The 15,703-nt window shown below is 50.5% G+C and overlaps 1 protein-coding gene and 1 long non-coding RNA gene across 3 annotated transcripts in view; one reads left to right on the top strand and one right to left on the bottom strand.

The window, feature by feature from the left end:
- Window positions 1-521: 521 nt before the first annotated feature.
- Window positions 522-4,009, top strand: LOC142834865 (uncharacterized). 2 transcript variants are annotated; one of them, XR_012907690.1, is made up of 4 exons: window positions 522-930; window positions 1,021-1,649; window positions 2,530-2,636; window positions 3,576-4,009. It is a non-coding gene; the product is annotated as an uncharacterized LOC142834865 (long non-coding RNA). The 2 variants fall into 2 exon arrangements; XR_012907689.1 differs by having other exon boundaries at window positions 522-1,649.
- Window positions 4,010-4,854: 845 nt separating this feature from the next.
- Window positions 4,855-15,703, bottom strand: part of Cdhr3 (cadherin related family member 3) — a 60,447-nt gene continuing 49,598 nt past the window's right edge. Inside the window, exons 16-21 of the mRNA XM_075948162.1 lie at window positions 15,518-15,699; window positions 13,447-13,460; window positions 12,098-12,129; window positions 10,465-10,513; window positions 8,899-9,029; window positions 4,855-8,649 (exon numbers count right to left, since the gene is read on the bottom strand). Coding sequence (XP_075804277.1) covers window positions 8,902-9,029; window positions 10,465-10,513; window positions 12,098-12,129; window positions 13,447-13,460; window positions 15,518-15,699 — 405 coding nt within the window. The 3' untranslated portion in view covers window positions 4,855-8,649; window positions 8,899-8,901. The remainder of the gene's footprint in view (window positions 8,650-8,898; window positions 9,030-10,464; window positions 10,514-12,097; window positions 12,130-13,446; window positions 13,461-15,517; window positions 15,700-15,703) is intronic.

The following is a 15,703-nucleotide window of genomic DNA, read 5'->3' as shown; positions in this document are numbered from 1 at the left end:
CTGATTGATTTAAATGGAGATCATATTTATGAAAGCATATTAACAGCTGACATTGTCTCCACAGGGCTCAGAGTAAAAATTAAACTCTAAGTCCACGAGCAGCGCTCAGCTTCCCGTTCATCTGCCGAGCAGTGCCCAGCTTCCCGCACATCTGGTGAGCAACACTCAGCTTCCCAAACATCTGGTGAGCAGTGCTCAGCTTCCCACCCACCTGGTGAGCAGTGCCCAGCTTCCCGCCCATCTGGTGAGCAGTGCCCAGCTTCCCACCCACCTGGTGAGCAGTGCCCAGCTTCCCGCACATCTGGTGAGCAGTGCCCAGCTTCCCACCCACCTGGTGAGCAGTGCCCAGCTTCCCGCCCATCTGGTGAGCAGTGCCCAGCTTCCCACCCACCTGGTGAGCAGTGCCCAGCTTCCCACCCACCTGGTGAGCAGTGCCCAGCTTCCCGCACATCTGGTGAGCAGTGCCCAGCTTCCCACCCACCTGGTGAGCAGTGCCCAGCTTCCCGCCCATCTGGTGAGCAGTGCCCAGCTTCCCATACATCTGGTGAGCAACACTCAGCTTCCCAAACATCTGGTGAGCAGTGCTCAGCTTCCCACCCACCTGGTGAGCAGTGCCCAGCTTCCCACCCACCTGGTGAGCAGTGCTCAGCTTCCCGTTCATCTGCCGAGCAGTGCCCAGCTTCCCGCCCATCTGGTGAGCAGTGCCCAGCTTCCCACCCACCTGGTGAGCAGTGCTCAGCTTCCCGCCCATCTGGTGAGCAGTGCCCAGCTTCCCGCCCATCTGGTGAGCAGCCTCAGCTTCCCACCCACTTAGTGAGCAGTGCCCAGCTTCCTGCCCATCTGGTGAGTGGTGACCTGCTTCCTGTCCATCTGGTGAGCAGTGCCCAGCTTCTGGTGACATCCGGCGACAGGCCTTTTGTGCATACTGCCGTGAGTACCTCCACTCCATTGTCACACCGTACCTCCATCACCGAGACATGATCCAATGTTGAATCTGTCCCTTGCTTTCTTCTCTTCCAGACTGAAGTCTTGTGATGCCCCATCGATGCATGCAGCTTAGATCACATGACCAGGGCCTCCCCACATAACAGAGCCCCAGTTAGATACCACCTATAATATAGCTGCATTCCCCAGGTTTCTGTTACTGTAATGAAACACCTGAAACAATTCGCTTGTGAAGATAAAAGACTTGCTTTGGTTTATAGTTCCAGAAGGCCCAGACCAGGACAGGGAAGACTCATTGCTTTGGGTTTCCTGTGGGTGTGCCAGATGGAAATGGCAGAGAAAACTACTTTCATCGGGTGTGTGAGGGGGTGTGGAGAGTAGGGTTGGCGTGCACAGAAAGAGGTTGTCCCACAATACCCCACAAGGACAAATCTCTAAGAACCTCGACACCTCTCACCAGACCCCGCTTTCTAATGGTTCCACTGCCTCTCAACTGTGTCACCCTGGGGGTGGGGCATGCCATCACCATATGGACCTTGGGTGGGCTTATCCAAACTACAACAGTGGTACATTTCCCAGGTTAGGAAAAGCTATCAAAAAGCTGCTGGGCTGGCATCCGGAAGGCCCAAGTCCACTCTGCTGTCCTGAAAGGCCAAGCTGTCTATCTCTTCCTCCCTGTGGAGACACCGAGTAATTGAGCCAAGGTTGGTTGTTCCCAAAGTGACCTCCCAGGGAGCCTACGTCTAGGGAGCTGAAAGAGCATAGTTAGCACAATTGTTAACAAAACTTGAATGAAGTGTGGCACGCAGGTATTTCCTTTCAGCGAGAGAGGCTGACAGAGGCTCCTACTTTCATTATAAAGACAGGTCCCCAGTGGGTCCTGGAGCTTGGCTACGCTGCACTCTGGGTGGGGCAGGTGGGGTGTGGGGGAGATTGTTTGTCCCCAGTAGGAATGCTGCTCTGGCCTCTGATAACCAAAGAAGCAGCCCCCAGCCGTGAATGAGAACTGCCGAGGACCTCCCTAGTTGGATAAATTCTCCAGGGAGCTCGTGGTGCTGCAGCTCCTCCCCGGAGACTTACTGACTTGACTTTTCTCTTAGGTCTGTGAACTGCTTCATCAGAAGCCAAGGCCCCACAGTGAAGGCATTGCTCACTGAGTAGCAGCAATGTTGCTGGGCTGACACTGGACATATCCTGCCCCCCCCCCCTCCCCCCCCCCCCCCCGTGACGCCTTCCAAGCGGGAGCCTAAGTGGGGTGAGAGGAAGCAAGGCAGGGGACAGACTCATTTACACGCTATTACTTTGAAAGCAGCTCTGCTCTGTAAGCAGAGGTCTCTCATCTGATATGAAAGCATGATTATTCTATTTTCTGCACACATAATCCAACAATAGAGCATGTCCTGGTGGAAAAATCCACTGGTGTCACCCTCAAGTACACTTAGTTATATTTAATAGACGATAAGACGAAGGCTAGAGGAGATAATGACGACTGCAGGACATCTCAGCGGTGGCAAGCATACACAGCTCCTGGGTGAATGCCGGGAGTGTGGCATGTTGTCTATCAATCTCCCTGTGACCCTCCAGCTTCGCAATTTCCGAGGGGGTGGCCGGTTCCCGTGAAGACCACTAGGTGTCGCTGTGAACCTGCGAGAGCCAGGCCTTCCACGGAGACCCAACTTCCCATCCGCTAGGTCTGTTTTCAATCAACACCTTGTCAGTTTTTCTCTCCAAGGCCCCAGGGGTGTGCTAGGAATTTTTATTTCTTGAGAAATCCTGTGATTCAGCTGCCCTTTGTTGGCCCTGCTTGAGAGAAGAAAAGTTGTGCTTGCTCCTGCAACCCCGCTCCAAGCCTGGAGGGGTGGGGTGGGGCAGGTGGGGTGTGGGGGAGCTTGTTTGTCCCCAGCAGGACCCTGCCTCCCGACTCTCCTCCCCATCTTTCTTCCTCTTCATTCCCCTTGTATCTCTGTCTCCCTGTCGGTGCCACTGGTGACCTAGCCCAGTCAAAGCCCCCATCAAACCTTAGGGCTTTCAGGACACCCAGAACAGAGCTCGTGGCTGCTCTTCTGACACCCTCCCTGCTGGCCCCTCAGATCCTCCGCTACTTTCCGGCTGGGAGGCCCCTGGCCCAGTGGGTCTCAACCTTCTAATGCTGTGACCCTTTTAATACAGCTCTTTGGGCCGTGCTTTCCCCTCCCCAGCCATAGAATTGTCTGGCTGCTACTTCATAACTGTAGTTTTGCTACTGTTATGAATATATGATATGCAGGGTATCTGAAATGCGACCCCCAAAGGGCTCACGACCCACAGGTTGAGAACCGCTGCTAGTCTTTTCTAAGCCTGGGTTCTCTAGTAGATAGTGCCTGCAGGTGCCCACACTAAACAGAAGATCAATCCGAAGGCGCCCAGGTATCCCGGCAGGTGATTGAAATTATTACCACAGGGACCGTCACATGAACACGCTGACATGCACAGTCAGACAACAACACCTACTACGGAACCTGCATTCTTCTGAACCTGTCGAAAGATACTGTTAAAGACCAGAATCCTGGGGTGTCTTTAGGGCTGTGGCTGGTTAGAACCCCTTTACTTCTGCCGGCACTGATTAACTTGTGGATATGATTAACTTGCAGATAGCCCAGCTGGGAGCCGCCTCCATCAACAGCCAGAGCGTGCTTGGCAAGAGGCCATGGTAACTGTCCTGCAGCTTTCCTGGAAAAGGCCACTTGGGGGTGGAGCTGCAGGTTTGGACAGCGTTTCCTGGTTTCCAGCAACCACGTAGCTGCTGCGGTTTCCTGGCAAATCCTGACCGCGGGTGCCTGAAGCTGCTCTCTGCCTGTGTTGGGACCACAGGCCCTGGAACCTCTTGTGCCAAAACGGAGAGTGACCAAGCCGGAAAGACTTTCCTAGAGCCGGTCTGGAGCAGACCGTGGAGGCAAAGGGGCAAAATGAGGACAGCGCCCCTGCTGGCCGACACGAGTGACTGCTCCCCTTAGGCTTGGGGAACATTGTAAGAGTAGGAATAAAACTGAGGGGAAAAAACCTCATTTCCTTTTCACACATCAAAGCAAAGTGCAGGACTGGGCAGCAATCGAAGTCCTGCACTGCCTCCTGCACAGTTGAGCCCTTCCTCGACTGGCGGGGCGGGGGGGGGGGGGCGGGATGGAACACGGGACACAGCTCAGCTGATCAGCTGGCTCCCTGGCTCTGCGGCTCCTGAGCACTTTCTCCAATCTTCCGTTTCTCATCTGTACTAAAGAGATGGCCCTCAGACCCCACTCGGAGAAGGCTGTGAGGGTCAGCGATCAGACGGACAGAGGGTAGAGGCCTGGCTTGTTAGCCACCGCAACCCAGAGGTTTGCCCAGACAGGTCTGCAGACTGCTCTTGACCAAGCCAGGCCGTGGCTAGGACTCTTCTAGGCTGAGCAGAGTACTCTAGACTCAGTTCCCCTGACCGGGTCGAGCCCCTCGAGCTGCGTGGACGGGAGTATTGGAAGGACAAAATGCCACACTCTGTAACTGGGCTGACAACTCCTCACCTATTTGTTCAAAATGCTTACGAACCTTTATGCTCTGCTGGGGGGAGTGGGAGGTGGAGCAGCTAGTGTGGGAGCAATCTTGTCTTGCAGCGTCTCGTAAAGGTTCGAGTTGCTGTATGCCCCATTAATCCCATCCTTAGGTATGTACCCCAAATAAGTGAGAGCTGTGTCCACAAAAAGCTTGTCGGGCATGCTCATGGTAGCCATATCCACTATATCATACCGACCAATTAATGAATGGCTAAAATATGTGGTACATACAAGTATTAGGTGGCCAGTAAAAGTAGAGATGTACTGATATTCCTAAAATGTGCCTGGACCTTGGAAATACGCTAAGCGAAATATGCATGACGGAAACGGATCGTGTAGGGTTTTCCATTTATTTGAAATATCTTAACAGGCAAATCCCTAAGACAGGAGGATGATTGGCAGTTGTTGGTGCCCGGGGACAGACGATGACTGTTCATAAGTACGAGAAAATATTTGGGCGTTAAAGCCTGGTGCTAATTGCACAACCATGCAAACACAGTAAATCACACTGAAAACTACGGTACTTGAATTAAGCCACAATAAAACTGTTACTTTAAAAAGGGCCTCTTCGCATGCCAGCTGGAGCGTGCTCTGACTGGAGGAGCAAGTGAGATGGGCAGTGGAGGGAGGCTTGGAGCCCTTGTGAGCTTTGCCTACAAATCAGATTAACCAGCTGCCCTCCGTCAGCTGTGCCGGCTCCGAGGGTGGCAGAGCAGCCACAGGCTGTCTCACAGCAACCTAAAGGCTTGAGTATGTGGAGGTCCAGGGTTGGGCGGCTGGGTATAGCCCGTGCTTGGGCCGGCTTCCTACTCCAGGAACCACGCAGAAAGATGACTGAGCTTGTGAGCAACCTTGCTTCCCTTGGTCTCAAGACGTCTAGGAAAGAATTCTGGGTTTTCCAGACTCCCAACCAGGAGTGACCATTTTGCTTTGTGCCCATGGAGACCGAGGATGGGGAGTACTAATTCCCAAAGAACTTATGTGGAGACATGCGGAAAGCAAGCATGTCTTGTAACTCAGGTCCCTGGTGGGAGGCAGGCTTTTCTGCACTGAGCTGATCCAACACACAACGTACTTGGGTTGAGTAAGGAGCCTGTAGTGTCTCATGTAGACAGGTATAGAATTCTGACCAAGAAGTCCTTCTAAGCTCATCTCTCTGCTTCTTGGTAGCATTGTTTAGAATCTTGGGAGGAAATCCAGTGTGGCAGAAACTCTGAGGGCTTCCTGCTCTGCTAATACACCCCCAAGAGTGACGGCTATGGCCGTTAGATGCCAGCCATTGCCCTCAAGGGAAGTGGTTGTGTAATCTTAAGTAACCTGGGAAGATTTCACCAAGGGAGCAGCCTACTCCACTGAGACCCTTTGCCGGACACAGGAAAAGGGCCCAGGAAAATCGAGGACTTATTCTTACCCGAGACCCTACTTCAAAACCAGAGTTGCAAGATTTTCAGCACCCCCGTTTTCGCTGCTGAGCCCAAGCCAACACTGCCTTCTCACTCTGCTTCTGCCCCTGATCTCCGAAGTCTACTCTCACAACACTGTTACATTTGGAATAGAAGGTAAGGCCACAAGGCCCTCACCATGAGTGCTCCTCCTTGCATCCCTATGACATCATGTCCCCAACACCCAGACAGACAGATGGACATACCTGCCTGTTGGGAGCTGTGAACCCCCAGATCCTGAATTTCTGGTAAACAACTTGTAATGCTTGCAGCTGCTCTGAGCACCCTCAGGAGTTCCTGATGGCAGGGCAGTGGTTTCTGGTGGGTTTGGCTGGGGCGCGACTATCAGTTAAGGATCTCTATATAAGCGGCTCTGGTACACGATAAGGGGGGCATTCTTGTACCCCGTGCCTTGCCCTTGTCCTGTTGCTCTCTGTCTGTAAGGTTCTTCTCAGATATCTGAATGTCCGACCCACGCTTCCACGGTCGGAGTCTGTGGGGGCCTTCCCTGAGCATCTGCTTAGAGTAGTCCTCCGGGTCCACTACAGCGCCTGCTTATTTTCCTCAAGGGTATGTACCACCATTAACATATCATCTATAGGCTGTGTAAATGTTTTAACCACATTTATATATCAAATGTTTCCTCATCATCTCAGCAGAAGCAAAGAAAGATGAAGTCTCAAGGGAGCAGCAAAGACCGTGCAAGGAGTTGACCACTCTGTAATGGGAACGGAAAGGTTTCTTCAGGTTGCCTTGGTGAGAGGCTGCTGCCCTGGAGAAACTGTGGGTAGGGTAGTCGAAAGTGGAAGATGTCTGTCACTGGTGTCTTTGCTTTTCTCTGATTGGTTAAGTTAGAACCGTCTGGGGCCCATTGTTTCTTAACAGCCCAGACTGTGATGCCAACGGCGAGGGGGCACCCCCTGATATTCAGCTTCCTGGCCTGAGGAGGTGGCTAACTTTCCTGGATAGGCTGTGGGCCAGAACTACTTTTCTATATAACCTGGCCATCATTTACTTAAATGTTCTGACCCCTCCCTAGAACACAAAGGACACTGCGTCATTCACTGCTACGTCTGAGCTACGTCTTTGCAGCTCAGAATAGCGCCAAGTACTTGGTAGACACTTGCTGGCAGTGAGGTGATTATGGGGCTGTTTGTCTCCACCTAGACAGAAAAGCTGTGACTTCCACATGTGGGTAAAAGATGAACCTCCATCGACCTAATTCAGCCCAGTCCTACAAATGTTTGCTGAGAGCTTGCTACCTGCTGTGGTAGCCACTCCTGATTGCCCAACACAAAGGCATCCTGAAAATGTACTGATGGGCAGTCTCAGTGCTTTGATCCATGCTCGAAACTCCCTCCACCCCAACTTTAATTTCTCCCCACCTTTAACGCAGTTCCAGGACTTTTTTTCAGATACTGCTCTGGCTCGTGCCTACTTCCTCCAGCCCTCATTCCCTCATTCAGGTCTCGAAAGCATCCATGTGATAAGAAAAAAGTTTGAGGGGAGGAACAAGGGATAAACAGAAGCAAAGGACAAGGACACATATGCATGGAATGTCAGGCTCAACTGTGGCTTCTTTGGTTTGGTTTGTTTTTAAGACAGAGACCGACACTTTAGCACAGGCTGGCTTGAATTCACAGTTTAGCCCAGGCTGCCCTCAAAGTCAGTGTCCTCCTGCTTCACCCTCTGCAGCATAGAAATCCATTGTTTCATATTCCAGCGAAAGCAATTAATTTCTAAATGGTGCAGCAAAAATATCCTTGTACGCTAAGAGACTCTGTCTCTAGCTCCATCTCTTTCTCCACAGCTCCAACTGATGAGATCACTGTACCTCCTGAGGAAGCGCTCACCACCACACCAAGCGCCCTGTGAGCTAGTCACCTTCTGAGCTGGCTTACTGCCTTAAAGCAAGTGTCACAGCTTGTCCCCTATGAAGGTGTCACGCAGGAAAGTCTGGTATTCTGAGTCTCCTTTCCCTCTCCACTTGACTCTTCATTGGGGTCCATTAAAAATCCATTGGCCATGGGATTTATCCACAGAAGAGCCATGTGGGGATGTAGTGACATTGCGATGGTCTGGTCACCTGAGGCTGGCTCTCCACTTGGGCATCTCCACTACTTTTTGACTAAGGATCCTCAGTAAGTACATGTGTACCCTGGAGCTACCACAACATGGCTCTGCCTCATCCAACTGGGGCAAAGTCAGACAAGGGCACCAGACAGAGAACTGGATTAGTGTTGTGAGCGGCATGGTGGTCCCCCAAATACGATACTCAGAGAGGAAAGCCATTTTTATGAGTTTTTCAAAGGCAAAACTAATCTACAATGTTAAAGAGGACAGTAATTGTCTCTGGGAGAAGCCTTTATATTAACAGGGTGGGCAGCTCCTCAGATCTGCATGGTTTGTCAAATGTGAGATTCATCTAAATAAAATTAAAGTAAAATAAAAGAACGACATCGTATTCCTTCTTCCCAAATGACTGGCTCACTGTGTCCGTCTATGTCTTTCAAAAACCACTCGTGGTCTCTCACAAACGTGTACAGCGTTGAGCATCAGTGAACACAAGGACGAGTGTAACACACTGTGAGGCTGAGCTGAAAGGGTGTCCTGGCAGCCATTACACAGAGCACATAGGGGCGACTTGGCCTGCACAGGTCAGCACTCTCAACCGAAGGGCACAGGTAGACACGAACCTAGAGGGAAAATTTTCCGGGCTATTTCAGAACAAGGCCACTGTGTGATCAAATCCCATTTCAGAAATATTTAAACTATCTTGCCAGTCACCCCACTCAGGACCCTGGGTGTCTGAGTTCCTTCTGTCACGTTTGTGCCCTTGCGCCAAAACCCGTTACCGTCCCTGTGCAACTTAAGGCGAGGCGTTCCCTCACCCCCACCACACACAGGATTGCCCCTGTCCCTCAGGAGACACCGGCAACACACACCTGCTATTGCTCTCCTGCAACTGTGCCTCCGGGCTGGGGACCGGGCTCTGGCCAGTTGGGCAGTTGGGTTAATGGGCCTTTCCACCTCCTGGCGCCAGTTTTTGAGTTGAATTCATAGATTTCCCCAGTCACTAAGGGTGGATAATACAGCAATTGTATAAAACAAAAAAACAATTCTGCTTGCTCTCATTTTTCCCCCGCTCTGTTCTGATGACTGGGGAAGAATGAGGGAGGCTAGATGATGTGACCCCCGTGACGGAAAGATGCTTGTGAGGCACCCAGACAGTCTTCTGAGGCCTGCCTCTCCCCCAGGCTGTGCGGCTGGGACACAGTGTCTCTCGGGATGGAAAGGTGGGCGGACTCTTCACCATTTCACTCGTGAGATGAGGGGACCATGGAAATTCCAGGTTCCTTGTGTCTATCACATAAAGTGGGTTTGACTTCTAATGGGGTTACCCATGAGGATCTGTTTTGTTTTAAAAGACCCTTGGATTCGCCATACAAAGGAATTCGCTAAGTAAGGGCGGAGAGCCTTTGATTTTTATTTATGCCAGGCTGGCAGAGAGTGTAGACACTGATCTGGTCCTGCTGGGAATGAGGAGAGGCGACCATTTTCATTGTGTTGGAGCCAGCAGACACTAACTGAAGTGTTGGTTCCCCCTTCTTCTCTCTAGCACAGAATGGCACAAGGCTTCCTTGGTTTTTTTCCCCTTGTAAGCTTCAGTTTGGGGCAAGCCCGGATCCCACCAGCACTTATGCTAATGTGGGCACATTATGGTAACAAGTACCTAATAATAGAGGGAAATCTAATTCCAACAGTGGCAGCTTCTCACTGGAGAGGAGCCATCCTCCTTCTGAGGACTGGAGCCGTTTGTATAGGAGGGTGGCGGGGAGCCAGCGCACTGGCCTCCTGAGTTTTCTTCCCCTCCCTTTATTCACATCTATAATTGAGCTTTGTAAGCGAGGTGTGTGTGTAAAGGAGCTGAATCTGGAGCCGATTTCAGGAGGCAATGAGAGCTCTGGAGGCCAGTTTCACCTTATGTTCATCACATCAACCAAGAAGTCCTTGGCCATGATCTGGGGATGGAGGAGCCAAACTTGTCATTTCTGCTCCTAATAAGTCGGTACTAGAAGCATGTCGGGAAGACCGGAGGTGAGAAAGAATCAGTGGGCAGGGGACATAGGCCTTTTTCACTGGTTTCCTAAATTGGTTTGTAAACAGGCAGTGGAGGGAAGAAATCACACCCTGGAGAGCAGCGGCAGGTGGGGGTGCTGAGGCATCATGGGAGATCTGGGTCTGCACGTCTGTGATCCCCCACGCCCCGCCCCATTGCACCCAGCACCAGCTGCACCACGGACCCGTCGTGCCCTCCCCCACCGCCCGCTGAGCCCAGCACCCGCCGCGCCCCCCCCTCCCCGCTGCACCCAACACCCAGCTTAGCCATGTTAGAACTTAAAAGGGTCAGCCTCACACTACAGACCACGTGGCCAAGTTGCCAAACCAGTGGACACTTCCCAACTCCTGTCCCAGAGCACAAAGCATCCTCACAGGTGGCGTTTGGTTACCTGGGTCTGTGGCTTCTCCATCAAAGACAGTATTCATCTGGATAGATTGCTAAGGAAAAGAGACTGTTTCAGGCACAATGTTGCGGATGTCCCTGGGCAAGGCCACCCACCCTCACGGTTGCTGTCCTTGCTTGTGGCTACTTTCGCTATTTCGTTTTATTCGTTTATCACCTTTTTTTCCAGACAAGGTTAAGCCCAGGTTAGTCTTGAGCTGGGTGTATAGCCACGTCTGCTCTCAACCCCTCGCTCTTGCGACTGCTGGGACTGCAGGCATTTACACCTGGCTTTCCTGGCTCACGCTTTGGGACACCGATTAATTCAACAGGCAGTGGGCCACACGTTAGGGACACCACCGTGGCCCAGACAGCTCTGTCTGTCTCCATAGTTTGTCACTGACAAACGGGCTACGATGAAGACACAAGGCTATGACAGCAGAGGTATCGGATGCTGTGGGACCTGCGGGTTAGGAAAGAGTCCTGAGAAGATGCTGTTTAACTGTGTGAAAGCTAAGTGCCTTGGTCTAAGACTTACAGCATCTCAGAGCACCACAGAGTAGATGCACTAAGGTGTTGAGTGTAAAGCAAGGGTCTGCCTTTAGCTCCACTGACCCCCCAAGATGCATATTTACCCAAGGTAGTGTCTTACATCATTAATAAGGTTAATCAAGGGGAAGCAGAGGAGATCAGGGAAGGTATCAAGTTTTAGCTCTTTTCAGTGAGTGTATCAGGCTCAGTAAGAGAAAGCAAAAGTAAGATGAATGTCCTGACCAAATGAGAAGCCCCCGCAGTCTCCTGTGTTTGATTACTTGGTCCTCACTTGGCAGAACTGTTTGGGAAGGATGTTGGCGGAGATGTGTCACGGGGCATCAGAAACTCATCCATTCCCTTCCTCCTACTCTCTCTCCCTCGTGGCTGTATCCGAAGATGTAAGTTCTCAGCTACTGCTCCAGTGTTATCATTGCTTGCCTGCTGCCATGCTCCCCACCGTGATGGTCATGGACTTGAATCCTCTGGAACTGTGAGCCCCAGATAAACCCCTTGAAGTTGCCTTGGTGTTGTATCATGGTGATAGTGAAGTAAGATGGTGAGGATGTGGTCCTAGCCAGGATGAGCACTTCACATAGGGAGATTTCCCCAGCCACTGTCCTCCTTCCCATTTCATGGTGAGGAATCTAAGGCTCCCAAAGGCTTGGGTGTCCTCAGGGTTATGTGGCTAAGGGGGGAGGGGTAGCACCAAACCCAGATGCAAGTTGTGTATTGTCTCTATCACTCCCTTGCAAGGTTGTGGAAAAGTCAAGAAAAATTAAATCCTGCGGAATGCGGCAGCACCAGCTCCGCCTTTAAGCTCTGCTCCCCCAGTGCATGCTTGTGGAGAGCTGGAACGGATAATAAACACCACTATTCAATCTTTATGAAACCCAGAGCAAATGCATCTGCAGACATGCTCAGTGAGGGAAGGAATCCTATCAGGAGCTGGCCATGCAGTGAGCTGTGTCAGTGGTCAGATGCATGAGCCTCTCCCAGAAGACAGCAGCACAGCTCCAGCAGCTCCAGAGCCTGGGCTCTGTGTGGAGCAGAGACAGGACACCACCACCCAGCACCCAGGTGAAGTTCCTGTGGCTGACCACACTCACCACCACGGCCTCCCTCTTCACAGTCTTCCTGTCTGCAGGGAAGAGAACAGGACAGCATTGCAGCCTCTTAGATGCTGCCGGACCCAAAGTCCCACCCCACAGTGGATTCCCTAGCAAACTTTGATTTCAGCCTTACAGACAACACAGCAAAGGACTTTTCCCCCTGCAGACCCTTTTGATGACAGGGCTTTCAGTTTTTTTTTAGAAAACTACACAGTTATGCACAGCACACGATTTAATTTTTAAAATGTTTTCCTGGATTATTAATATGGGTCCTAGGAAGTTAGCTCCCAAATGGATTTAGAGATAAGAAAAAGAGATTTTGTGTTCATAACAAGGGAATTTTGACATTAATTCCCTACATCCTGGTTAAAAAGTAACTGAGTTTGGGGCTGGAGAGACAGCTCAGTGGTAAGAGCATGTGTTGCTCATGCAAAGGACCCAGGTTCAATTCCCAGCACCCACATGGTAGATCAAGACCATCCATTACTTCAGTTCCAGGGACTCCAGTGTCCTTTTCTGGCTTCTGAGGGCATTGAGCATGCATACAGGGCACCTATACACATGCAGGGCAACCGTCACACATAATAAAATGAACAAATCTGTTTAAAAAGAACAGGATTGGAGGCAATCTATGACATTTCCATAGAGATGTTTCTTTCCGTGTGATCAATAACCATTATAGCCAAAATCTGAACCCTGCTATTCATACTCTGTGCATATAACACACCTCCATGGGCAGAGTGACCTCAGCAAACATTGCTTAAAATGCACGGAATTTCCAGTGTTGTGTCCTGTCTCTCCCCATCGATTGGAGTAGCCTTAAGGTGACAACTCTTGGCCAGGATTGGAACGAGACAGATCTCTCCTTGGACCCGAGGCCCTCAGTAGATCTTGCTCAATTTAGCAATTAATTAGTAGGACCTAATGAATTTTCTGGAAAAAAAATGATCAAACCCTTTACAATCTGAGAATAAAGTGTTGCTGCACCTTCAGAAGTAGCACTTGTTCAAGACAGAGCGTTCACGGTCCTTGGGGGCTGTCCCCCTGTCTGCAGGCAGCAGTCAGGAAGTGCTGGGTATGCGTAGCACACAGAGAGGTCCCTACTGTGGATGGACTGGTTTCCGTGGAGACGCACCTAGACCACTAAACTGAGTTGAGTAGATGCACACGTGCAGAAAACAGGCAAGGCCAAATGAGTGGGTACCCTGCGCCCTGCCCTTCCCTGCTCCAGCATAGATGCCCTCTGCTTCCTCGTTCCCCGACTAAACCCAAATTTAAGCCTTTTACGGTATAACAGAGCAAGCATTGAACAGCAAACAAACCAAGAGAGCATGCAGTATACATACCTTCCTTCTTTGTCCTGTGGGGAAAGGATGGGCATTAGTTGACCGGAAAGAATTCTACACAAATGTGCACACTTGGTAACATGGACTCTGCACACATGTAACACAGGGTCTGGGTTCCTTGGGATTCAGGGACCACGCTTTGAAAACAAGCTGGGGATGGGGCCAAAAGTTTTGACTACTAGCCCTGCTCTAAACCACAGTTTGGCAAGTGATAGCCTGGAATTATAGAGGGTCTAGGAGTTTGAAGATATTGTTTCATACAACTCCAGGGAATACGGCAACTCCAAGGAAGGCAGAACCAGCCCAGGGGACCACCAGCTTGTTCTTTGCCCGTTCTTCTCCCCAGTAGCCTTGGGAGCAGAGAACTTGGCTCACAGCAGGGAGGTTGGAGGGCAACAATTAACTTCCATTTCCTGTAACATGGAAGAGCTGGGTCTCTAATGCCCTTCTCCTACAACCTTGGATTCAATGATTCTAATTTTATTCCTCACTATTTGATAAGTGTTGGCTGTCACATGGTACAACTAACTTTCAGAGACTACAAGTCTGGGCCTGAGTCTGAATTTCTAGCTGTTTTCTCTTGTAGGTTGGGCCATGCTGAAAACTTGATTTAGAATGGTAGTAGGAACAACCAGGTTCAAGATACATACTTACCATTTTACCATTTAGTTATAATTTGCATGTAACTTGCAGTGCTTACCTCTCAAGAGGTAAGAGATTTGGCTTTTTTTTTCTTTTTTAGTTTTCTGAAGCAGGGTTTCTCTGTGTAGCCTTGGCTATCCTGGAACTCGCTCTGCAACTCTGTAGACCAGGCTGGCCTCTCACTCACAGAGATCCACCTACCTCTGCCTCCTGAGTGCTGGGATTAGAGGCCTGTGCCTCCCCCATCTGGCTTACATCCTTTAAGAATGTCCACCCAAATCTCAATGAGACACCATCATCCTTAGGTGCTTAAATACGACACCTTTAGAAACAGGGTGGGTTTTTTTTTCTGTTTTTCTTGAAGTCAATTTGTAACTAGAATACAAAGATGTCTTTATAAATTTCAGCAGATGCTCAAGGATTTCTTGCCTGAAGTCTAGGTTGTCAAGAGTACAAATTTCCCCCAATAAATACAGTGGAATGCGATACTCATCTTTAAGCTAAAGTGTTTCTTTTATGGCATCTTGCACACTGACACTCAGCATTACTTGATGGTTATAGTTATTATTCAAATACTCTTAAGAGGCATTGGAATCTAACCAGTCATCCCTTTTTGTTGCTGAGAGGCCCTGAAAGTCAGTGCATCCAGGACGTTTGGTCATCTGGTTAAATTTGGGGTTTAGAATTCTGAGCTCCCTGGGTGCTCTGAAGTTAACACTGCGACAAATTTAAAAGCATCTTTACTGGGGTCAGGAACACTACCCAGTGCTCTCTCTGTTTAACTTGTTGGTTGGCTTTACAGAGAAGGTCCCTGATGTCAAGAGAGTTCTCCTGTGCCCAAATTCAGGTGCCCAGAGAGCGACAGAGCACAGGTTTGAACCTGAAACTTGAGCAGTGCCCAAAACCAGGTTCACAGCCGTTAAGCTCTGGCTACGAGAGCTACTGAGAATGAACCTAGTCCAAGAAGTCTGTGACACACAGGAGTGCAAGCAGGGAGGAGAGAGACCTGGCATGCCAACAGTGTGTTCCCAAGAGGGTGGGAGATGAAGTCTAAAGTCACCGGTACCCAAAGCTTAATTTCCTAATCTGCTTTTCGTTGTTGCTGTTTCCTTGAATTTCATGCCTCCCCATAGGTACCCCTCCTATATTTATTCCACTGCTACGCACAATGGGGCTTTATCCAGGGCAAGGTCGCTAGGAGGGTGACAGTCCACTTTCTCGAGATCCCACCGGGGCCAGGGTAAATTGCCAGAGGAAGCCAAAGAGCCAGCCATTGTCTTGGCCCCACAGGTTACAGTACCCCAGGCCCAAGAGCAGCTGGAATTCCTTCCCGTTATCTCCTAGTCTCTCCTTGAAGCCTGGTACCCTGCTCCGTACAACAAACAAACAAACAAAAAACAGGAGAGCCCCCCAGCCCACCAGAACTTACAGGTGTTTCTTGTCCTTCCTGGTCATGGAGGAGCAATGTCTGTAGACGGCTTTGGCCAGCAGGACCATCAGGGACCCCAGCAGCCCCACAAGCACCACGGTGCCCAGAGTGATGATGAATGGCACGTACCATGCTGATGAAGAGTATGTGTTTTCCCTGAGGATCTGGTAGGTGATCCTGGGCTTG

The sequence above is a fragment of the Microtus pennsylvanicus genome, chromosome 14 (genome assembly GCF_037038515.1).
Source record: "Microtus pennsylvanicus isolate mMicPen1 chromosome 14, mMicPen1.hap1, whole genome shotgun sequence".
In the NCBI taxonomy this organism is placed as follows: Eukaryota; Metazoa; Chordata; class Mammalia; order Rodentia; family Cricetidae; genus Microtus; species Microtus pennsylvanicus.
The sequence above is the reverse complement of the archived record's forward strand: the minus strand, read 5'-3'. Positions and strand labels throughout refer to the sequence as shown.